General features: G+C 39.8%; 1 protein-coding gene across 7 annotated transcripts in view; it reads left to right on the top strand.

Annotated features, from left to right (window-relative positions):
- LOC311152026 (dystonin-like) overlaps positions 1 to 25,321 on the top strand; it is a 255,181-nt gene that overhangs the window by 53,819 nt on the left and 176,041 nt on the right. For all 7 annotated transcript variants that reach the window (XM_084202770.1, XM_084202771.1, XM_084202769.1 and 4 more), the window contains 5 exons: positions 5 to 66; positions 19,726 to 19,815; positions 20,344 to 20,379; positions 22,622 to 22,699; positions 24,857 to 24,949. In XM_084202770.1, coding sequence (XP_084058896.1) covers positions 5 to 66; positions 19,726 to 19,815; positions 20,344 to 20,379; positions 22,622 to 22,699; positions 24,857 to 24,949 — 359 coding nt within the window. The remainder of the gene's footprint in view (positions 1 to 4; positions 67 to 19,725; positions 19,816 to 20,343; positions 20,380 to 22,621; positions 22,700 to 24,856; positions 24,950 to 25,321) is intronic.

Genomic DNA, 25,321 nt, shown 5'->3' with positions numbered 1-25,321 from the left:
CTAGATGAGCGTGACAAAGTACAAAAGAAGACATTCACAAAATGGATAAATCAGCATCTCATGAAGGTCAGTTGTTATTTCTGTCATGTCTGGATGACTGATTGCTACAGCAGTGATTGTGTCTTTTACTACATGTTTGATTTCAGGATGCAGCTGTGTTCCATGTAAGGAAGATGTTAAATTGTGAGGTTTATGCATGTGCTTTGCCTTTGAGGAGTCATGGGGGAGTTGAAATGCTGCCTCAAGGTGATCTGATGAAGGACTTGAATTTGAAATTAAAATTAGTCAAAGTTGATTTCTTTCTACAAGGCTTGGCTTGTTTTTGGAATTAGAGTGTCATGGCTGTAGTGCCACAGCTAGGGCAAATGAAGGAAAAAAAGATGTGAAGTACCAAACTGAGGAGAGGGGAATGACCTTGAGAGAGCGATCTCTAGATCATCCTGTGGCATCAATATGCTGCTCATGGATTAGAAAAAGAGGTTTTCCAGGGGCAAAAGTCACTTTTCAATATCTTTCTCTTGAATAGCAGTGAACTTTGCTTCAGGGACAGAGCGTATTATTTTAACACCATGTACAGATTTTAGTTGACAGAGAACTAAAAGCTGTGAGTTCACCTTTATTGCATGGCCCTTCAGTTCTAAATTTGCTGTCTCTGGAGAAACAGATTGTATAATTAATTGACATAACTTCCTTTGATATCCCCCCTCACTCTGAGGTTAAATTCATGCAAAAGTCACATTAAATAAAAATGTATCTGAGTTGATAAAAATAAAACCTGTCAGAATTGAGACTTAATTAATGAGTGCAATGTTCAAATACTGTTGGAAAGATCTCCTTGTATTCATGTTTAGAGAAAAATGGAGTTTTTTAGGGAACAACTTCATTATTTCTCTCTTATGGGTATTTGAGCAATATTGGATGCTGAAACAAAAGAGAATTTCTACAGGGTTGTGGATGTTTAAAACTACCTTTTTTTCCCCATATCTTTTAAAGTTTTGGAATGTATGTAGCTCTTGGAAATGGTGTGATGTGGGAAACTAACCAGGCTCAGAATTGGAATTGGACTCACATTTGTCTTTTGCAAGAGACCTCTCTTGCAGAGGGCCCTTTTGGTCCTTCTCATCATGACTGAGCCATCATCTTGCCATCAGCCCCTGTGCAGCACCTTTCTGTGGGCAGGGTGAGTCTGGAGTCACAGAACTGCTCATACCAATAGGTTTCACTTTGTGACTTTATTAGACCCAAGGGAAGCATGCTGTACCTAGAAACAGCTGCTCCAGGGACCTTTTCTATGCAGAAGCCTCCTCCATTTATTCCTAAAACATTCAAGTGGCCCCATGTCGCTGCAGAAAATTTTACTTGCTAATGAGAAAAGACAAAAGGCAGTTCTGCAGCCTTCCTTTAATGAATTTTGCCTCTTGTTTATAATGTAAGAAATGTATCCATTGTAGAATATTTCAGAGAAATTAAAGGGGAAAAAAGCATCCAGGAAGGTTGCCAGGACTCTGGAAGTGAAATGTAATATCCAAATCAACAATCAGGCATTTCTTCATCTAATTGAGGGTAATTGTTGTCATGTTTATAGGAACTACTCAAGTTTTTGTGTATTAAAGAAGCATTTTAAAAATGCAGCTTTAGTTTTCTGTGGGATGCAGAAAAGCCTGTCTGAAGCTTTTTGGAGAGCAATCCTTTAATGTGGGCTAAAAATAGTGTGCTATTTTACAGAAGAGCAGTGTACTGAAAATTATATTTCTATACAACTCCATTTTACACATTTCTAAAATATGCACAGTCATCATTGCCACGCTGTCAAGCTCTTGGGAGTAGCTTAAAAGAGATTTAGATTCTAAACCCGTGAAGAAATGAGGGTAAAGAGTTCACTCTAAATCCTTTTGCATTGCTTGCCAAGGTCAGTGGCCTTAGGCCTTCATTTCCAAATAGTTCTGGGTTGGGTGATTGCAGAGGAATAGATACAGATAGAAGAGACAGATGGGGTGTGTTGACTGTGTGTGTTGCTGGCCTTGATCTTCATCTTAGATTGCTCACTTTAAAATTCAATTTAAGAGTTGCTAGCTCACACAAATATAGTTTGACTGTAGCTCTTGCATTAACTTGGAATTCATGTAACAGCTCAACTTTGTCTTCTGGAAATAGTTTGAAAGCAGGTGATGATACAGTTGTCAGATTTCTGTTCTTAGACAGATTTCTGTTCTTGTTTCTAGAACAGTGACTTGTATGGGAATTAAAATCTATCTTTTGAGTATTCTCTGTCTTAAGATGTAAGGGCATATTTAGAAAACAGTATAATGTGGAGGGATTGTAGGAAAATAGCACAGTAAATGAGTACATTTCTAGCAGAGACAATGGACCTCTCCTGACTTGAAGTTGAGCCCTCATTTTCAGCTGCCTCATATTTAATACAAATCATATTCAACTCATATTTGCACGTTCACTGCCAATACCTTCTTTCAGACAAACCAAGATGGGAATTGTCTCATTTCAGGCATTGCAGTAGGTTTATTTGAGCTGGTTACCCAGACTTCTTCAGTAGATAACTGAGGGAACAGGCCCTTTTAAATGTCCCTCCACTAAGACATCTACCTAAGAGGATGAATTTTAAATTTGAATTTTATCTTAGAAATTCTTTTGCTCCACTGACTGTAACAGGAAGTCATTGTGCTTTGTCTGTCATGTGTAGAGTTCAACAAGAAGCAGAAAAGATGATAATGAAAATGATGAGAGTTCTTGGGAAGGACCAGACCACACGTGTGGACATGTCCCCATCATGGGCTTGGGGATGGATCACATTTTAATTTCAACTTTTTTCCCTCCTATTTGTGTTCTTTGCTTTCTTTTTCCTGTTATTTTCTCTGTACCCTGATTATTCTTTTGCTGGTTTTTTTCCTCTTTTCTCATCTCTTTTCACATTTTCCTTTCTTATTTAGTGATTTCTTTTCTCATTCTAATTAAACTCCTATTTTCCTGCAGTCCTTGAGAAAGTCCTGAATTTTCATGCTTTTATACCATTATATCCGAGAGGTTTTATTCTAGGTCAGCAGCAATGATGCTTTTATGAATTCCCATATTTTTTAAGGGAATGGCATGGAAGCCTACTGTCACTCTTCTAATTAAGTTCTATATTTATGGGATTTACTGAGTAACCACAAACAACAAGATGACTATAAATATTTACCCTTCTGCTGTCTGTAGCCCATCTCTAGTTGCATTAGATTCAAAAGGTGTAAGTGCATAATATTTAAAATTCAGTGTTAGTCCCTTGTCAGTTTAGTTGAGCAGTAAAGCATGTTATGTGCTTTGCTAAAATAGAAACATAGTCATTGCAGAAATATTTCCTGCTCATGTTCCTGAGATACCTAGTTTTTGACAGGTATTCAGTGTGTTATTTGCAAAATGCAGCTGTTTAAGTTATCTTTGAATTCCACAGTTTAAGGTCAAGTGGACTGTCACTAAATTTTTTAATGCTGAAATTTTTCTTTTGAATTGATAACAGATTTTCTGAGGACTAGTTGGAGCTTTAGACTTGCTAAGGCTGCTGTTTGCTGTCTGATGGTGTGGCTCCAGTTTAAATGTTATCTTTCATGTCTTGTTGACATACAGACTGGAGAGGTGAGATATTGGACTTCAGACTTGCCTGCTGCTGTGGAATGAGCTTCCAGGGAGAATTCACATGCCAGTGTAGTGTGGTGGTGGGGCAGAGGTCTCCTCTCTTCTTGGAAGCAGCCTCTGCTTCCAGCAAGTGTTTCACTCTGCTGCTGTAAAAATAGGGTGTTAAATCCTGCTTGAGCAGTAAGTAACCCTTGATGTGACAAGGACAGGTAAATTTGTGGCTGCAAGTTTTATTCTAGTGTAGTGTTCTCATGGTCCTAAAGTGCCCAAGGAGAAATCCAGCCTCCATGAAAGCCCACAAATTCTTCCTGACATCCTTTGAATTCAAAACCCCAAAACTTAAGGAAATAGTGAGGCCAGTGTGAAACACAGGTGGAGGATGAAATAAAAATCAGAAAATAAAAGAAGCTGTTGATGTAAACAGAATAAAAGCAGATGAATTTATCTTTGTTGTTGATTTTCTTTTTCAAATCAATTAAAAAATATTTTTGTAGTGCCAGGTCCTAGTTCTGAGAGATTAAGTGGGCTATTTTGAAATACTTTGTTTGTTTATTAGAACCTATGATGTACAGAAAATAGAACTAAAGGCAAGTCAAGCAGAGACTGGTCAGTGGTATAGTGAACATCCAGGTATTCCCTTCAAGGAAAAATGTTTCTTCCTTTTCATGGAATAAAAAGTTGTAGAGAACCTCTTCATTGGCCTTCTAGCAACACTCTGTGTGCCTGGGCAGCTCCCTGGAGAGGGAGAGCTGTCCCCTTCATGGCACGGACAGAGACCCCAGCCCCCAGGTGCCACCCACAGTGTGGGCTGGGTTTTGGGACCCTTGGCTGACCATACACCAGGAGAAACAAGCTGCTGATGGGAGCAATGGGCAGCACCCCTCCACATTCATTAGTTGCTCCAAGTCACTTTGAAAGGTGTAATTAACCAGAAAGCTTTTGTAAGTAGCAGGACAAAATGCTTTCGAAAGCTATTGTTTTAAAGCCCAGTGTTCAAAACCATGTACTGTGTTGCAGTGGTAGTGCATTAGCAAGAGAGAGAACAGCTTTTTGCTTGTGCAAGGACCGAATGAATAATTCAGAATAGAAACCTGAAGTTATTGATTCCTGTGTGTCCTTCAGGCAGCAAGGGGTTGCAAATGGCCTCTTAGGTCGATTGCTTTGTGAAATGTTCAGGTATGACCTTAATGGCAGCAGGATCGACTATTCCTGATAGGGTGCAGTCATTCCTTGCTGAAAGCTGGCACTTTACTGACACAAGTGGTTATCATTTTAGATAGCACTCCTCTCAGTATCTTCTCTTCCAGCCATGCAGTTAAAATGCCATTTCAAATTCCCCACCTCTGCTTTTAGAAATGAGTACTTTGTAGCTCTACCTTGGTATTAAAGGATGAGGCACCTGGTGTTAGTCTAATGGTAGTAGCTTTTAAAAAAATTCTCAACTTAACACCTTTTGATTTTGAAACACACTCAGAAAAAGCTGCTTCCGCCCCCCCCCCCCCCCCCCCCCCCACCTTGTTAAATAAATTAAGACTGATTCCTTGTTGTGCTGGTGCATCTAAATGAGCTTTGTGCACTCTCCTCCCAGTTTATTCTGACAGCTGCTGCAAACTGTGTTGGTCACAACTTCCATAAAATTCCACTTCAACGTGGTCCCCAGTTTGCTTTAGGCATTGAGGGCAACTGAAGTATCAGTATTTCCTCCTCTATTTTGCAATTCAATTGTTTAGCTATGCCTACTGTCTTATGGGTGGACAGAAGAGTATTTCAGTTTTTCTCAAAATTTTTTGCTGTTGTATTTTCTGGACTAATTCTAAAAGGTCTTTTTCTTTGAAGATGTAATCCTTCTAAAAATGTAAATAAAAATAACTCTTGAAGAATGTCATCAGTTCATGGTGTAAAGGAGTTTTTGTTATTTTCCCTGGAAATATGCACAATTGTAGTTTTTTCATTGTGTACACGTTTTTTCAAAAATCCTCCATTTGGAGGTAAACCACACTGCTTAGTATGATCTGGAGCCATTTACAAAGCAGCTCAGCAAGCAAACTGGGGACTTTTTTGGTGTTCAATTTAAGTGTAGATGAGGGAGTAAAGTAACCAGGAACCAGTGAGAAAAGCTAGTGAAAAATGCCACAAGTTAAAGCTGCAAAAGAGGAGGAAATCGTGCAATGTTTTAAAGGATAATGATGAATTGCATCAGAAAAATCTCTCTGCCAGTAAGGAAATAAATAAATAAATAAGCAAATTCAAGTCAATAAAAACTGTGCCACAGGTTTTAAGTTTATTTGATCCTCTTTAATGCATTCAGACTTCATGACTAATTGGGAACAGGAAAGAGAATAACTGAAACCAATAAATTAAATATGCATGGAATATAGGCTAGCTTGAGCATATCGATATTTTGATGGCATACAAACCTTTTTAACCAGTTGAGCACATGCTTCTATGTGTGTTGGGTTTTAAGAAAATGGTTTATATAGATGCTCTTCTATGAAAGAATGATTATAAGGAGAACTAAGTCTGCCATGCAATGACTGCACAATGAATTAGAACCACTAGAATCAATATGTTCCCTATTATAGACTTAATATATTAATGTATTAATTCATTCTCTTTTTTGTTCAGTCCATTGTTTGCAATTAGCTCTCAGCATAGATCTTATTTAATGTTATTTATTCCTTGGAGATTGCAAGAGATAAAATTCTAGCATTTGCAATTAAGTGTTGACTTTTAAATTAATTGTTAAGTTATGCATGGGCTTATTTTTATCCATATACTTTTGATGTATTTGTATCTAATAATAATTTATATATCAGTTTAGAAGGACTAGGGTTTGATCTAGCTCCCTTTGAACTAATGTAACTGTGCCATTGGCTCCCTTGGGAGCAGTTTTTACTCCAGTATGTGGACTCCAGACAATGAGCAACTTCAAACATTTAATCTTAAACATTACCTATTGCTGTATTTTGTTCTACAGCAATATTTCATATACTCTGGAAAGCGAGGCTTGCCCTGAGGTAGTGTAGATGTGTGACAGTGTGAGGACCTAAGAAGGCATCATAGAAGAATAAGCATGTTATTCCTGTAAGGAAATGTGTCCTCTGTTAAAGGTATTTATGGTGCTTTGAACAGGGGCATTTAAAGGCAATCACATAGCAGCACAATGCTCCTCTACTTAGAGTGCCTTGATTTTAATTGGAATAATATTTTATCACCAACCTTAGTATTTTTTACCTACTTCAGGCATGTTTGGAGTGTATTTCCTTTGGTGAGGGTTAGTTTTAGAGCTGAGTTTAATGTTATTAGCATTGCATTTGCACACTTTAAACAATTTTTCCCTGATAAGTTACGTTTGCCAGCACGTACTACAGGCCAGGAGTAGTGAGGCCAAGCTGGAAACACAAAGGGTGATGAGAACTGGGTGTCCTGAAACACTGTGGCACGCTTCTGGCCGAAGAAAAACCAGAAAAAAAACCCAAGAAATGTGGCTGCTGTTGATTGGAGGCATTGAGCTGGATCAAGGAAATCAATGATGGACTTTTGGTCACTAACTTAGCATTGGAAAGACAGAACTGCGTAGCAACGGGGAAAATAATTTATCCTCAAAATTGACAGAAGGGACAATGTGGAATTCTGCATTTGAAAACCTACACAGGAACCCTCAGTAGCCTCTGTAAGAGAGGCATTTCTGTGGCACAGCTCAGCTAATCCCCAAGCAGGTGCAAACCACACTTGCTGTTCTGTTCCCTGCCTGCTGCAGGAGTTGCAGTGGCTGCCTCTGGTGTGGACAAGTTTTGTTAGTGAAATGCCAGCCAGAGGGACCTTCAGCCTGCCAGATTCAGAAAGTTGCTATCAAAGCTGCTTTGTTAGATAGGTCTGGACTGGCTGGGAGGGGCTGCTTCGAAATTTAAAAAAGGAAGGTAATTTGGCAGCAAGTGGTTGTAAATCTCAAGCTCACTTTTCAAAGCAAAAAAGAGAAGTGAGAAGTAAAAGCAAGATAATGAACTGGAGAAAGCAATAGGTAGGGTCTCCTGGGGGAGTAATATGGGAGAGGCAGAAATGCAGGAGATCTGGCAGTATTGAAGGTGTTTGTATAAGAGGCACAAAGGCAGGCTACAGCCAGGCAGAACAGATAGGAGACATTGTATAGAAAATACTGCTGCTTTCAAGGTGTGTGAAATACAAAGGCACTGCACAAGAAGTGGAAATAAGGGTAGCAGGACTAAAGGTTTGTATAAAGGAGTTAATAAAGCATTGTGGGGTAAAATCAGAGAAGTACAAAGTCTAGAATGAATTAATGTGACATGGAGGATCATAGGAGAAAGACCCTGTAATTATGTCAGAATATGAAGAAAAAAGAAGTATTGTTTAGAAGTACATTACCAAGGAATAGAAAAAGATAAATGGTTTTGACCAATGTAGAGATGTCTGAATTACTTTGGTTTCTTTGTTCTATAAAATGCTGAAATATGTTTTAATAAGATGAGGGTGAAATTCTGATAAAGAAACAGGGGATTGAGGAATATTTTGTAAGTGACGTTTTCTTGTCACACAGCTTTATTTATCCAACAGTTAGTAACTAACTGATTTGTAACATTTTATCATTCTAATTAAGAACTCAGAGGAGGGGGCACTTCTAGAAGTCTGCAGTTACAATAAGCATAATACCTCTCTCCCAAGGAGAAGAAAAGAATGAAGAAGTATGGACCTTGCAGGGTGATTTCTCTCACTGGAGAGACTGTGGAACATCTGATTTTGAAAGCAGGTGGACAAAGGGGAAGTGGAGCAAATGGTATGCCTATACTTGTTTACATGCTGTAAAAAGCCAGGTAGTCTCATTAGCAGATCATTGTCACAAAATTGGAATGAAAGGATAGCTGATAGAGCTTGCTGGGGCATTCCCATTAATAATGGCTGCAACTGCAGCTAGAGCTGGTGCTGGGAAGAGCCACTGCCATCGGCTGCTGCTGCTGCCATGGGTGCTGTCAGCAGCAGCATCTGGCTCTGGGAGGCAGCACCATGAGCAAGGACCTTCCACTGAGAGAGAGTGCCTGGTGCTCTCACTGTGCATCATCTTCAAGTGGGGTTTCAAGCTCTGTGACTTCACCTTTGCAGGTGAAGGTAGACCTGTTTCTCTCTGGCTCCAGCCTTTTGTCATGTTGGCAACAGCTGTCATTCCTGCCCTGCCACTAACCTCACAGGGTTCATTGCTTGCCCTGGGCTGTGTTGGCTTATGCCCAGGGAGCTCCAGGAACCACCCGAGCTCCTCACCCTGCCTGCATGGTGCTTAGGGTGCAAGGAGGCAGCCTGTAATTCTGCTTTCTCCCAGACACAACTGTGGGCACTTGGCTGTGAAACTCTGCCTGGCTGCCTAACTTCTGATCTCTGTGTCTCTGTGTGGACAAGAGGTTTGTAGCCATCTCTAATAACGTAGTAAGAAGATAAGTTTTCTTGGAAGATCGAGAGTAGGTTGTGATAATTTGAGTCTGTTTAGTCTGAAGTTAAGAAGACTAAAGGGAGACATAACGTGTCCTCAGTATGTAAAAAGTGTTTATGCAGAGACTGGTGAACACATGATTTCTGAGGTCAGACTTTAGGGGAAGGGACAACAAAAACATCAGTTTATTTTACAGGAGATGTAGTTTGAAGATTAGTGAGGAAAAATGCCCCTCTCTGTAAAGCCAAGTAAGTGTAGTCAAACACACTGAAGCACTTGTACTGTGTTCTGCATTTCCTTCCTTTGGATTTTCAAGAATAAATTAGAGAAGCATCTCTAGTGTTTTTTAGCCAAACTACACAGGACTGAGTGATCTGTTCAGTCCTTTTTAACCTTACACTTTTAGTATTTCCTGACAGCTTGTAAGGCACAGCCCTTCTCTGGTGAAGTATAATTCAGCTTTTGAGCCTTGAAGCTGATGGCTGTGAAATTCCTTAGCAAAGCTTATATTTTTATTACTTTAATGATTTCAATCTGCCTTAATCGTACAGTTCCAGTGAGAATGCTTTCTTTGAGATGGTTGCCACATAAAGTGAAGCTTAGTGATGTTTGCTTTATATTCCTTGTTAATTGTTTATTGCATTTATACTTTTGTAAATAAAATATTTTTCAAAGGCAACAGATGTTACAAGAGAGCAAATCCACTTGGTTGTGAGTCACATTTTCTTTGTTTTAGTTGTTTCTGAAATTTATAAATATGTGTAGTCTTATATACAAAAACATCAGAAAGTGTGCTGATTTGAAGAAAAATCTAAAAGAATTACAGTGCTGCAAAAGAGGGAAGAGAGATGGAAATGCTGTGCCTTGAAATCCCAACTTGTGCAATAAGTGTTGTTGACTGGGAGTATGAGTGGAGTGGCATGGAACCTCACATGCCATGCCACATGTGGCATCAGCCCCTCATGTTCTCTTTGAGCTATCCACAAAATGAAGCTTAATTCAATGTAGTAGATTCTAAAAATTGCTGGACATCTCTGTGACTTGATGTTTTAGAACTTCAAATTGTAGCAGTGAATTGTGGGGTAGATATCCATTTTACGTTTAGTAAATATGTATTTCTGCTTGTGAATCTGCAGGGGCTCCACTGAGGTGGATTTGCTGATCCCACTATGCAAATTTACAAGCAGACAATCAAAACTGTGCCAAGGATTAATAGCAGCGAAGGTAGTGCTGTGATAATGATAATAAGTAACTGCAGTGGGAGCTGGGGGATATCCTGAGTAGTTGGATAAATGCTGGTTGGAGAGAACCTTCAAGCCCCTTCATCAGAATGTTTGGAGATGTACTGGAGAGCACAGAACTGGACACCAGACAGACATGGAGCTCCTGGAGCAGGTCCAACAGAGGGCAAAAAAGATGAGTTAGGGACTGGAGCATTTCTCTTACAAGAAAAGGCTGAGGGAGCTGGGTTGGTTGAGCTTCAAGAAGAGATGACTGAGCGGGAACTCATCAGTTTGTATGAGTGTGTAAAGGATGAGTGTCAGGTAGATGGACCAGGCTCTTCTCAGTGGTGCCAAGGAGGACAAGAGGTGATGGGCAGAAACTGAAGCACAGGAACTTCCACCTGAATATGAGGAAGAACTTTTTACTGTGTGAGTGACCAAGCACTGGAACGGATTGTGGAGTCTGCCTTACTAGAGATATTTAAGAGCCATGAATGTGCTCTTGGGTGTCCCCAATATGAAGGCTGGACCAAATGACCCCCTGTGGTCCCTTCCAATCTGGCTCATTCTGTAAATGTTGGTGTTAATGGAGCCTTTTTTTCCCCCTGTAGGAAGCAGAAAGGATTTGTGACATTTAGGACACTTCCTTAGAGTTCTGTACAATGATGCTGTTTCAAATATCACACATCTACTGAAATCCACAAAAGGACTCCTTGATGTGTGTGTTTATGTCCTACTGTTTGATAGATATGTAAGATTATACCTCTGATTGCACATTTGCTGATTTGGAGATCAGGAAAATAGTGGAAGACATTTCACCAAACAAAAATATAGGAAGTTAAGAAAATTATAAGGATATTTAGCAAGATTTAGCAATGGCCATATTAATTATTTTTTTTAAATTGAGCCAGAGTATACTTCTACCTTAAAGCCATACAAATATTTTATGATTAATAGAGTTATCCAGAGACACGTGGAATATTTGAGGGCAGGGGCAAAATAGAATATGCAAAAGCAATGGATGATTGAGTTGTCTGGGAGAAATTTGAAGGTTAATGTGGGGAAAAAAAGTGACTGATTTGAACTTTGAGATACAAGGACAGGCTGTTAGAGGGATGGAACTCAGGAAGAGTGTTATGGTTGTCATGATAATAGAGTGTAAAGCACTGGCCAGAGGAGACAGTGAAGGATGAATCCAAGGATACAATCAAGGATGCATCTTCAGTTAGAAAATATCTGCTATAAACAAAGATAGGGGGTGTTGAACTCACTCTGTAAAGGAGACTTGTTTAAATGTTCCTTAATAAAATCCTTAATAAAGGATTTAATAATTATTAATCCTTAATAAATATTAATCCTTAATAATTCCTTAATAAAGAAATTTTATGGAATTAAGTAACATTAGCTGCATCTGCTACTTGTGAGAATTAATATCCAGAAACATATTCAAACAGAAAAATTCCTTCTGACTATTACAGAAAGAACTGTTTATTCCCCGTGAACCACGGGAATTGTTTCCTGCAGAGTGGATTATTAGACTGTCAAAAGCAAAGAGTGAAAAAGAAGAGTGAAAATGAGTTTTGGAACCACTCTGCCTAACACTGGATTTGCCAGACTGTGCTGGCGAGCGAGCAGGAGGCCAGAAGAGCCCTGCCCGAGGGTGTGTGCCAGCTCGCCGCCAGCCCTGGCTGGAGCAGGGGAGCGGGGCGGGCTGCGCTGGGCGGCGTGTCCAGCGCGGAGCTGCGGGAACAGCACCGCCCGCAGCCTCAGTGCTCCTCACCGGGATCAAATCCTGCTCCTTAAACCTGTCTGCTTGCTTACTTTTAACAGAACCAGCGAAGTGCAGTGTGGGATTCAGTACAGAACAAGCATTGTGACCAGGCTGTGTGTTTGGAGTTGGGTTTTTTCCCAGCAGTAAGTTTTGGGTTTAGGGTAGTGTCCTGGTTTAGGGCAAATTTTGGAGAAAGCCTCCAAAAGGGGGGCCTGCAGAAAGCAAACCCACATGACTCCCCCCAACCACTTCGGGAAGAATTCCTTGGAGAGGAGTGGGAAGAATCTGTTTATTTAACAGGCACAGCACCCCCCCGCACACAGAATGAACAATACCGTATGCCAGCACTGTTTCACCGCTCTGAAAAAGATGACAAATTCAGAAAGTCTCTCTGGGGGTGGTCGCTCTGTTATCAGTCCCTCCGGCGCTGGGGCAGCTGCTGCAGCCACAGGGTGCAAACCCTCTGTGTTCCCAGGTCCCAGTCCGGAGCAGGTTCGAGTAGATCCAAAACAGGAAAGGAGAAACAGTCCAGGAAGAAATTTGGACTGTTTAGCTAAACTAACTAATGAGCAGAAGCAAAACAGAAGCGAGAGCAAAGCCAAAAGCCAAAGCAGCGCTATGTACTGCCCCGTCTGTGTGTCCTGCCAGCTGTGGAGGAGCGGCTGATAAGAAACCAAAACAAAACATTTGCTCTTCAGATCCAGTCTTGAAGGCACAGAACATAAAATCCAGCATGAGCAGAGCACACCAATGGGGATACAAGCATCCTAATGTCACCCTAGGGCAGGCAGGAGATGAGAGAGCAGGGAGGCTGTGGGTGCGTGCGGTGTGCTCGGAGCTCTGGCTCTCCTGGCGTGGCAGCAGGCTGGCCATGGAACGCAGCTCAGCGCCTCGCTGCAGCGTGCTGGGGGCATCACCTGGTGGGGAGGAGGTCTGCAGTGTCTTGAGCCGTACTTGAAATAAACCGAGCAGGAGATCTTTCTCCTTTTTAATGCCTTCATTAAAAGGGATCAGCTCAGGTGGGGAGAACCGACAGCTGCTGCTCCCAGGAGTGACACATAGGAGGAGGAGCAGGAAAAAATGCAGCTTTGTCTGCTGGTCTGCAGGCAGAGCTGGGGGTTCTGTCCTCACGAGAGCATCAGGAGATTTCCAATTTTGCGGCTTGACGTTCGAGGTCCTCTGTCCAGCCGATATCTTTGAGGTTATGATGAGGAGTAAAAAGAGTTTTAGCTAACCTTGGACTCTGTTCCTCACGTCTAGACATCACTTTGATCCGTCAATTTTGTGTTGGCTCTTGTTTTTAGGGGTTTTTTGCTAGGTTTGGTGAGGGGCTTCTCCCGTTCATGCTGGCTCCGAGGTCTTTTGCATGCCAACTCCGATGTCCCCTCCTTTCACTGGAGGGGACATCAAAAAAGGGGAATTCTCAACAATAGAGAGTTAATGACTGACTTTTAACAGGCGATTACAACATGAAACTAACAAGAACAGTTCGAACTCACCCCCCACCCCCGGCAGCAACCGGCTCGACCTTAAATAAAATGGGTAACTTTTTTTTACTCATAACAGCACTCATTCTTACATGGGGGATTGTGAGACATCTGTAGAGTAAACTAAGTACTCTTGAAGATTTTTGAAGAAGCAACTTCCTTGGCAGATCAGTCACGTGGGAATGTTTTGACAAATCTCATATTTTCACAATTATATGCTTCATGGCTCTTGTTACAGCCTCTTCAGAATTTTAGAGTGTTTCTCATAGCATTTGTCAGGCTAGTAAATCTTCATTTTTGTACACAAATACATTTTTTTTTGTATTAGAGGGGTTTTTTGAGGGTTTTTTTATTCTTTACTTATGGCACAGGTTTGTTATCATGCACTTAGAGTTGCCTCTGTGATTTCTTAAGTTCTAAAGATGAAAGTACTAAAAGATGCATGATCTCAAAACATACAGAAAATGGTTTCCCCCATAAAGATCATTTTTAATAAAAGTTTTTCTTTAAAAACAAGCTTAAGTATGTTTTTAGGAAGCTGAAACATTAGGAAAACTCATCAGGGTGTCAGGATCTCAACAATGGTCACAGAAGTTTTTCAGCTCTTTGAATGCTGATGGCATTTGCTGTGGAACACTGTAGTCAGAGGAGCTCTTAACTATTTATCTATTATCTTGTTGAAAATTGTTTTACTGTTACTGAAGTGTGTGGGCGTTCTGAGAGATCTTTCTCCCACAGGCATTGATTCAGATTCTAAAAGAATGAATTTGAAGTTTATTGTGAAACTCACAGCTGGCCTTGTGCCAGCTGTCATTTGGACTTATCTGTGACCTCAGTGGTAATTAAGGCCTGGCCATTTTTTTCCCTAAACACACCCCTTACAGTTCTAACTTTTGAGCCTTTTCCCATTTTCCTTTGAAAAATCAGTAATGCTTTACATCTGGGATGTGCATTTAATTAACTTTGCTTCCAGAAAAAAGGAGAGCAGTACTTGAAAAAGCTTTTCCCAGGCAATGTGATCTGAACAGCCTGTTAGATCTGTAATACTAGAGTTCTTGATAACTCCTGGGTAATAACACTGATTTTATGAAGACTTGACAACTGAATTTCAGTTATTCCAAATCAGTATGGTTTAGATTTTATTCTAATTTTGCCTGTTCTGGAAACCATAAGAAAAGGTCTAATTTGGCATGTTCTCACAGTGATCAGTTCAGCTTAATTATAATATGGAAAGGGAGCCTTCTGGTGTTTTTAAGGCAGATATTTGATTATAGTAGTCTGCTTTCCTGACCCTGTAAAACAAAATGGGCATTTTTGCAAATAAGTGAGCACAAAACTGCCTTGTTTCCAAGTCATGCAGCTTGCCAAGGCCACAGTGATTACCTCACCTGCCTCAGGGATTTCCTGGTGGCCTCCAGTACACGGGCATTGCTTTGAGTTGTTCCTGCTTGATCTGATTATATTCTCTCTCCTGTCTCTTTTGCCTCCACTCTGGATTCTGCAGCACATTAATGTCTGTTTCTGCTTCTTCACATACTATTTCAGCTGAGAATGGGCTCTGTACACTTTAGGTGCTGATCTGGAAAACACTACATCCTAACATGAAGGATCTGTGTGTCTGCTGGGTGTGCACCCATTGTATACACAGAAATGGGCACAGCCCTATTTTCCTGCCATATTTACTTCTAATCAAGATAAAAGGGTGTGATTCTTCTTTGTTTTAGTAGAATCATCATAGAATCCTACAACAGTTTGGGTTGGAAGGGACCTTTAAAATCACAGAATCACAGAATAAGCTGAATTAGAAAGGACCTACAAGGATCATTCAGTCCAGCTCCCAGTTCTGCAGAACACCATCCCCAAGAATCATGCCATGTGCCCGAGAGTATTGTCCAAACACTTCTGGAACTCTGTCAGGCTTGGTGCTGTGACCCCTTCCCTGGGGAGCCACCTTCCTACCACTATCCTCCACTCTAGATTCTGGGGGTAGGATTCACCTTTGGGTGAAGAACCTTTTTCTAATACCCAGCCTAAACCTCCCCTGACAGAACTTCAGGTCATCTAGTCCAATCCCCCCTGCAATGGGAAGGGTCATCTTCAACTAGATCAGGTTGCTTGGAGCCCCATCCAACCTTATCTTGAATGTGTCCAGGGATGGGGCATCCACCTCTCTGGGAAATCTGTTACAATGTTCCATCATGCTCACTGTAAAAAATTTCTTCCTTATACCTGGTTTAAATCTACTCTCTTTTAATTTAAAACTCTTACACCTTGTCCTATTGCAGCAGGCTCTGCTAAGAGGTAGGTATGACAGTGTTGGAGAGTGACCTGTGCCTCTCCTGTCCATCTGTGTCAAGACCAAGCTGGTTTTGCTTGCAGAAGTGGAAGTGACAGTCCTTCCCCTTCTACCATTTAACTGTAAGCTGCCATTAGTGTGTGAAACTGTAGATTTTGTTCTAGAATCAAGAGAAATAATATCAATAAAAATTGTAAGAAACAGGTTTTCTTGAAGGATGGCTTGTTTTCTGCTGTGACTGATGGCAAAAGCAGAGATCACTATGGGCAAGTTTGGTTCACTGAGCATTGGCATCTAGGACTGCATGAGCTGTATAAGGGTGTTCAGTTCAGACATCCATGGGGGACTGGCCAGCAGGAGCTAGGCAGGCATTAGTCCTTCTGGAGGAGAAGGGAGACCAAGTGGTGTAGCCCCTGCACAGAAACCAGCCCTTTAGGTAGTGACCAGGCAGCTGAATCACGCTCTTCTTTCCCTGTGTGGCAGACTGCAGGCAGTGGTGACAGGTGCCATGCTGCCAGCTCACTGAGGAGGAGGGCAAGCCTGGCAGGCCAGGGAACTTTATAGAAGAAGCAGAACAGTGTTGGGGTCCGTGTGGAAGCTTTTGGAGGTGACAGCCATCTTCTTGGTCATCATCTCTAGAGCGTCTGACATGCTGGGGTCTGGGGTCAGGATTCAAGCTTTGTCACTGCTACAGTATTAAAAGCTGGTTTTTACTGGTGGTACTGCAGAGATTCCCCAAGGCATTATATGGATTATATGAAAATATCTAATCCTTATGTCAAGGAGAATGGAGCTTTCCTTACCACAAACATCATAGTATACATGCCAGAAGGTGAAGATCAGAAGATGAATCACTTCTGAAACAGTGCCTTACATTCACTCTATCTCCTTTTCACTGGTGAAGCCATTTTGCTTTCCTTGTCTAAGTTTTGTCAAATGCACCTCAGCCAGTCAGTGTTTCCCACGTCTTCCTTAAAGAATCTCTTCTCATGCCCAAGTTATCAAATCTGCCACACTCACATGGGTATATTGCAAAAAGTTGCCTGAGGCAACATGTAACCTACTTTGCGTGTGGACCTTGTAAAATGTTGGGCTGACAATTCTGTGATTTCATTGAAAAGCCACAAGAACTGTTGTGAAATTTTATGGGCTCAGTAGATCCCACACATCTGTCCAGGGACCTCCATCTGCATCTAATATTTGTGGTATTATGTGTTTTGAAGGAGGTTGAAAAAGATGTTGTTATATGTGTTGGGAGACAAGAGCTGCCCAAGTGATAGTTAGAGAAAGGGGATTTTTCAAACTTTTTCTGAAGTGTCAGTGTAGGATCTCTTGAGGAGTGCAAGGTGCTCCTTTTGGAAGAAGTGATCTGATGCTTTGAGTGAACATACTTGCTCACATCAGTTGCCCAATTATGGCATTTTAGATGCACATCTGCTGCTCACAGCATTGGAAGAAATTCCTTATTATGTTGCCCTGTACCAGGATGACTGGCACAGTATGTACTAAATAATTAATCCTCACTCTAATTGCCAGCTAGTGGCAGAACTAATGCAGGTACATAAGGTGTACTGCTGGTTTTCCTGTTTTGACAGCCCTGTGCCAGTTCTTTCATATCCAGTGTGAGTTCACCTCTGAAGTGTCTGTGATTTCTAGGAAGATAAACTGGGGAAGATGATTGTCTTTGTAATACTTAGGAAACCTCAGAGCATAAGAAACAAACAGAAGGTTAACAAATGTGTACTGTGAGAGACAGAATAGCAGGATAACAAAATTATCTTGCATCTCATGGATAAAAAAAGCAGACAGAACAGAAACAGTGGTATTTTCTCACCCCACAATTCAGATACCTACCTGCACATTGGGCAAATCCCCTGAGTTTTATGTTGAAAAGAGTGTGGGTGTTGACTTGGTGCTGCACAAACAGTTCTTTACCTGTGCTGTGCTGTGTCTTTGAGATGTACACCACATTCCCCTGTCCTTAACCTTAGGTCCTCCTGTGCCTCTGGTCACCAGCCTGTGCTGTGGGTCTGTTTTGGCTGGGAATTCTGCTTTCCAAAGAGAAGTGGAAAGTGACACGTCCTGGGTGGTGGAACAGGCAGCCCTCTCACAGGGTTTTGTCATAAAGAAAAGTTGCCTACTTTTAATAGAAAGAGTTTAGCACTCAGTTTGATATAGTCCTTTGAATATAAAAATAACATGTGGGTTAAAAATTAAAGATTCTTATGCTTCCCAGCTTTCAAGCATTTATCATAATCAAATCTTGTATCAGGGATATCAATTATTTATATGGCTTCCCTTTTCTTTGCTTTCACCAGAGATGTAGTAGGAAAACACCTGTTCTTTGTCTTTATTCAGCTTAGCAGTACTTTAATATTATTAGAGAAAATTTTTCTTAGTTTTTTTTAATGTTAATTGCTTGCAGGATTAAAAAAATGTAGCTAAAATTAAAATGATACTATTTTGTGTATGTGTGTGAGGGTGTAAAGCTTATGTATATGTATTAGAGTATTGTATTGTAATTTGGCTCTGTATGTAGAGTCTATGTAAGCATTTTGGAAAAGATGTGTTGCAACTCCTCATGGAACAGTCTTCTAGATGACTTGTTCTGCCTAGTCTTCAGCACAAGCATAAATATGTTCTGATGCTACTCTCAATTAAGATGATGGTGTTTGTGAAAACAGATTGCGCGGTAATTTCATGTGTAAGATTGGAATAAGAAACTTGAACTAAAAAGCATTTCTGAAGCTAATCTTAGGTATGGGGACAGTCTTTAAGAAACAGAATGAATCTCAAATTTCCCCCAGAAGTGTAGCAAACCGAGTTGTTGTACTAAGTTGAAGATCTGAGTTGATTCTTGCTGCCCTCATCACACACATATGTTGGCAATCAGAGTGTGTCCTACAGATCTTATATTGGAAGTTCAGCTCATCTCTAGCAGAGGTTGGGAAGAAGAAAATTTCTGATGTTGTATTTTATCCTAAGCTTAGGAAGTTTCTGATCTGGTGGTTCAACAGGAACACCAGGGAGCTGACATTAAACTCTAGCTGGAAAGCCCTCAACCTCTGCCCTAGCAAGTCAAGAATCTCTGATTCTGAAAAATTAGGTCCTTTGTGTCACATTCAAAGAGCAGCTGGCTAGAATTGCTTAAGACATTTCAGATAAAGTTGTAATTAAGCTAATGGTAGGAATCAAGAAGTTGGCCTGTGGACAGACATCTCCCAGGTTTGTAGTGCCTGTCAGTAAAGGTGGATCTTCCAGCTGTCTTTCTTGTCATTGCAACCCCTCCCTAGATCAACCCAATGTCATGGTTCTTTGGTATGGTGTGTAAGGTGGATGTGTGAATTGTCGGGAAAGCTCTCTTAATACTGGGAAACCTGAGGTGACAATGCATACTGTTTATTGGTGGATGGCATGCTTTGATTAGGAAGGGTATTACTTCCAGCCTGACTGCAGTGAACTTGCATGCTGCTGATAATGTATATCTGTTGGGTAAATTTTTGCAATCCATTGAATCTAGCTACTGTTGTCATAGTGGTCATTATTTAGGTCCAAATAGGAGAGCATCTGATATTGTTTAAATTGTCAGATACTGATTTTTTTTATTGCTACGTGTGTTCATTACCTGGAACTTAATACTGTTTCTCTTTTCATTGAAGTGATATAAAGTGTGATGAAACTCCAAGTGCAGAGACAGATGTGAATTTCATCTATTACAATTAATTTGCATTTGTAAATTTGTCTTGAAGTGAAGAAATTAAAAAAAGCAATGCTGAGGTATAGCTGAGGTCTATCTGTATTTTAAAAGATATGCATTAATATGAGTGTGAATTCTCTGGTAAAGACAGGGATCTCATATTTATTTTTTGCCTTTATCTGTGCAGGTTCGAAAGCATGTGAATGATCTATATGAAGACCTAAGAGATGGACATAACTTAATCTCACTTCTAGAAGTCCTTTCTGGAGACACCTTGGTAAGCTTTTAGATCATAATACAATGGTTTCAGATTGTTAATTATGCATTTTCTCTGTTTGTTAACTCCTTGTGTATTGACTGCTGTAGATTTATTTGATATTTTCTGTAATCTGTGACTTGATACCAAAGACACAAGTTGTATTTCTGTTGGTAAATATGCCGGTGTGAATTCTGTGGGGGAGTGCAATCTGTTCTCTTCGTTTCTTGTGGCTAGTGAGACTTCTTTTCTTAATAGGGTAATGCACTATTTCTTCAGCTCTTTCCTTTCCTTTCTGATTTTTGTTTTAACAAATATTGGATGCTTAATATCTTTTTTGCATTTAAGGGAGTAACTTACAAATAACAAGGATCAAATGTCCCTGAAATTGTCTAACACACTCCTCAGGTGTCATTTCCTTTCTTTGTGAGCATTACTTCCCTTGCTTGGTATTTGTTCTCTTCATTATGTTCTTTTCATGCTCTTCTTTTCATTTGTGGTCTGTCTTGTGTTTTTGCTGTCCTGTCTCCTGTCTGTTGTATTCATTAGCCAAGAGAGCGAGATTTTTTGAAGACCTTACGGTTGGTGAGTTCAACAGAAGCATGCGCAAATGAACAGCATGAGGATGTGGAGGATGAGGATAAGGGGGTAGGTGCCGACCCCCATAACTGTACTAATGCAGTGTTTGAAGTGTGGTGTCTGCTAATGTCAATCCTTAGTTTGGTGTGCTGCAGTAGTGGGCTGTAGAAAGGACGAAAGAACTTTTGTTGATAAACCAGGATACGTGTGTTTATGGTAGAGGTATGGTAAAGACAAATTTTTATTCTGTCTTTCTGTGAGCAGCTAAAATGCTAATGTTCAAGATTTCTATTTGTTTTCTTTCATTAAACTGTACAAAACCATGGTGCAAATGTATACTGGACAACACTATCAAGAAGCTATAAAATAATTTTTTAAAATAATAGATAGGGAAATACCATAATTCTATTAAACTAAGACTTTTTTTTTTTAACTTGCAAACAGTATTGTCCATATACAAGTAATTTAGACCAAGACTTGAAGGTTCTTCTAAGTGAAATCAATGGTAAAAGGTTGATTTCTCTTATTAGAAGCACCAGTTTACTACATGCATGGTGTGTGTGCCATAATATTGGATGATATCTTGAAATAAGGTAATTCAGTATGCAGATCTGTTTGTTAAAATTTACCATATGTAGTAGTGATTTTTATCAAAGCAAGTAGATTTGAAGTTAAGTGACAGCTTTGTGTTGTGGCTACTAAAAATACAGATAGTTTGTAGGGTTTATCTTTCTTGCAACAAATGCTGAATTATCAATTCTCTATGTTTTGCCCATCCAGAAGGGAAATATCTACTCATAAAGTGTAAAATGTTGGGTGCTTGTTAGTCTGAGTGAGCTGTTTCATGCCTTTTTAGCCCTTGCATTTTGGCTTTTGCTAAAGCAACTCGCTGGCATAGGGCCTGAGTGCCTCCCTGGCTCCCGTGTGTTGTGCTGCAGTTGTGATTTCAGTGGAACTTGTGTGCTTTTTTTCTGGAGTGCAGCATAAATCAAAATGCTGCATTGTTTTGTAAAAGAAATATTTCCCCTCTGAGATGCTAACTGTGTATTTTGGGATTTACTACACCTTCCTTGTTGTGGAAAACTAAGTTCCAGGTCTGCAGTCCTTCATTCCATTCGTGGAAGCTAGTTGTTAGCAAGGGCTGTAATGCTTGATTCTGAGTTATTGGTGTGAAAAACAAGGGGCTAAATAGAAGATTCTGTAATGGAAATTAAAATTTTTTTTGTTTCAGTTTATGCTTCTTATTCAACTTCATTTTCTTATGTTTCTTTTTGACAAGCATCTGATACCTCCATAGGGGGAAAAAAAGGCAGTTGAGGAAGGCTTGGGCTTTTCTGTGTGTTTCACAGTGGTTGTCTGAGGAAATGCTCATATTCATGGCTGACCCCTAGCAATTATAGTCTGCTTCAGTTTATTGCTGTGAAAGTTTGTGAAAAATCTGAATTAAGGAAGATTAGAAGGACTTGGATATGATGTTGATGGTGTAAATTTAACTGCTTTCCCATGCTGATCTGTGACAGCTAAGTATGCGTTTTCTGTGTGATTCTTCTTCTGGGTGATTTTGCACTAACTGCATGCAGTTTTGCCATATTTCCATTAACACACCGCTCCTTTTTATTTTACAATTTCTTTTTGATAGTTCTGACTTTGCTTTGAGGGGAATGACTTGTTAGTTTTTTTCATGCTGTAAAGTTTTCTATCCAAGTCAAGAGTTTAAACTTACACTCTAGGACTGTTCATGCTATATTATTCTGTTTGGAGGAAGATACTGTCTTTATTAGATGCTTTAAATAAATATGTATAGATATCATAATCATTATGCAGTCATACCATTAAGCCATGAAGTTCCATACAGAGGTAAGCTTTTCCATCACAGAGTTTACCAGAACAATGTAAAGGTCCATGACATTACTTATGGTTTTTTTTGCTTACTACTCTATAAATATTTTATAATAATGTTTAGTTTCTGTAGGTAATAGCCCTCTTGGCCTTAATAGTACTTTACAGGGAACAGCTATCAGCCTGCATGGATCAAAGTTGCAGTTGGGGACCACTGATCTCTCTTGCCATCCACTGTACTAAAAAATAACTACAGTTAAAATAAATAGCTAAAGCACACTTTTCCACCAAAGGTATTGACTTCCTTAAAGCTGTATTGCTTCAAATGTTCTACATGGTGTATTAAAATCAGACTGTTTGTTCTTTTGTCTGATGAGAAAATCTCACAAGTGCTGTTTTCCACTTGTAGCCCCGAGAAAAAGGTCGGATGCGTTTTCACAGACTGCAGAACGTCCAAATTGCACTTGACTATTTGAAAAAGCGCCAGGTATGATGAAAACAATAATAAAAAAAAGAATTAATGAGAATTTTGTCACCTATAGCTAATAAATCACAAATTTGTCCTGCTTTGTCTCTCGTGCATGTTGTCTAACAGCTGCTTGTGTAGGCTCAGCTTTATGTCATGCTTGAGATGGTTAACAGAGATCTGGGAAAGGTAGTTTTACACCACCCTTTCCTGAGCAATAACAGCACATTCCATGTGCTATATGCTATTAAAGAGGAGAAGATTATGGGTGACATCCTTAGGAGTTGCTGATAGCAAATTTAAATGTCTTTCATGCTGCCCAGACACTAGCTGGTATGCAGTTTTGTTCACAGTCTAATATTTAGTGCAAAATGCCAATTCAAATATATTAGAATGTTGTATGGGAGTTCCTTGTTTTGATTGTATTTGTTTTGGGAAAACTTTCTCAAATTTTGATCCTGATAAAAGCAAAACTCATCTTTTTAGATGAATTAGAGAGGTGTCAGAGTCACCTGGGCACTGTGGAAGATTCAGGCTTAATTTCATTTGCGTCTCCTTTTAGCCAGACACTTGAAATCTACACTGTTGCATTTCTACTACTGTGAATTTCTTTCTGCTTTTCAATATATTTTAAATGCTTATAGAAGCTTGTTTTCTCCCTTTTCCAAAGGGAGAATAAAGGGATTTCTCCCTTTATCCAAAACATGGAAGGAAAAACTGTTCCTCCCTATCCATCACATCCCAATGAATGGACCCTGAAAATCTACTCTCTGATTGGTTGATTTAAAAAACTTCAGAATTTTGAGACAATATGAGATAGCAAACCATAAACAGATACTTAGTTTTGTTATGAAACCAGATATTGTTTTGCATTTTGAAATTTCAAATCTGCCTTTTGGGTCACTGAATGGAATGTGTGCACTGAGAACAAAATCCTCCTTTGCTGAGTTCAAAGCAAACTTTTACCTGTTAACCTAAGTGAGCTACTGAACAAGTACACTACAAAGTAAATGAATGGCTACTTGACAGTCACAAAAGCATTTTGGGAAATTGTCAGTGGGGCTTCCAGTTGATTAAAATTTCAGCCCTCTATTAGGTGTTTCTAAACTATATATTTAGGAGTTAACTGGCTCAGGTTGGCTTTGTAACCTCCAAGTACAATGCTTTATTGTGATTATAAGGTAGAGAGAGCCTATATATTGATAATTTTGAAGCCTGACTTGAGAAAAAAGCAAACAACACACTGTGGAATACACTGTCTTTCTTGCCAAGAGTGGGGTTTGGCACTTTTTTTCTCTCCAAATAGTAAAGATTATCTCTGCAGATCAAAAGAAGGACGTGGCTTTGTTCAGTTGATAACAGGGTATATGTTGAAAAGGGTATATGCATGAAACTTTACTATTGTAAGCCTAAAATATCTTTTAGCTGAGCTATCCTTAACTGCTCGGCTATATGGATGCATAATATGTATAGAGAAATGAATACATTAATACATTAATATACTAATACATTAATAAAATTAGGCAAAAAACTGGAATTACTGAACTTACTCTGGGTGTGATTTTGTGGGAGTGTAATAACAGCAGCTCTTGTTTTAATCCTATTAAGCATTTGTTTATAGCATTATGAATGAGTACAGCATCAGAAACTATAATAATTATTGTTGGTTTTAAGCCACTGTTTACTTGAATGTGATATTAAATTCCTAGTTTTATCAAGCTGTGTTTTAGCAGGCCAGTTCTCCTGCTGCTGAATCCTTGTTTAAGTACAGGAAAGTGGGGGGTGGAAGAACGGCAGTGATAACTTCCAGTGTCAGCACTGCCCTGGGACTGATACAGCAGCCACAGATCATTATATTCATGTTATCCTGCCCTGCTCTGTCGTGCCTTCCCCTTTTGACAAGAGCTGAGGCAAAGGGTATTTGGCATGGGGAGCAGATCTGCCAGCCTAGTGACAGCTGAGGAATTTCCTCATGCCAGTGTGAGTGGGAGAGGGCAATTCCTGGCAGGCCACTTACAGGCAGAATGCAATTCCTTTCTGCTTTTGAGAATTAAAAAACGCAGCAGAGTAGGCTCAGGAAGTGAGTAGTGCATCCTTTATAGTCATGCCTGTGCAATGCAGTATGTATTTGTGGCATATTTATTTAATTTTGCCTGTATTTTCTTTCTATGATGGCAGGTGAAACTGGTTAACATCAGAAATGATGATATAACAGATGGGAATCCCAAATTGACGTTGGGGTTGATATGGACCATAATTTTGCACTTTCAGGTAAGATTAGTTTTGCTTGACTATATGTTTTTGGTCAGTTTCTTGCACAGTTGTGAGGAATGTCCACGTAGACAGGACTCCACAGATTTTATCTCTTCTCTAAAGATTTGGATGATGTATCTTATTTCATGATGTAAACTGAACCTCAAGATTTTATTTTCTAATTTCCTGTGTGTGGAGTGAGAGAAAAAAAAGCTTCAGTTTTGAACATCATTAAAGACAGTAATTGATGTATTTCTTCCAGTGTTTGGACATATCCTTCTTGTTTTATTCTACAGACTTCTTTCTATAAGTATTAAAATATATTGAAAAATTTTGAATATTTTTTTCATTCAGGATCTGCTGCTGTGAGTATTTTAGCAAGCTGTACTC

This window comes from Fringilla coelebs (assembly GCF_963513975.1).
Source record: "Fringilla coelebs genome assembly, chromosome: 3".
NCBI lineage: Eukaryota > Metazoa > Chordata > Aves > Passeriformes > Fringillidae > Fringilla > Fringilla coelebs.
Note: the sequence above shows the minus strand (reverse complement) of the source record. Positions and strands in the feature narration are given on the sequence as shown.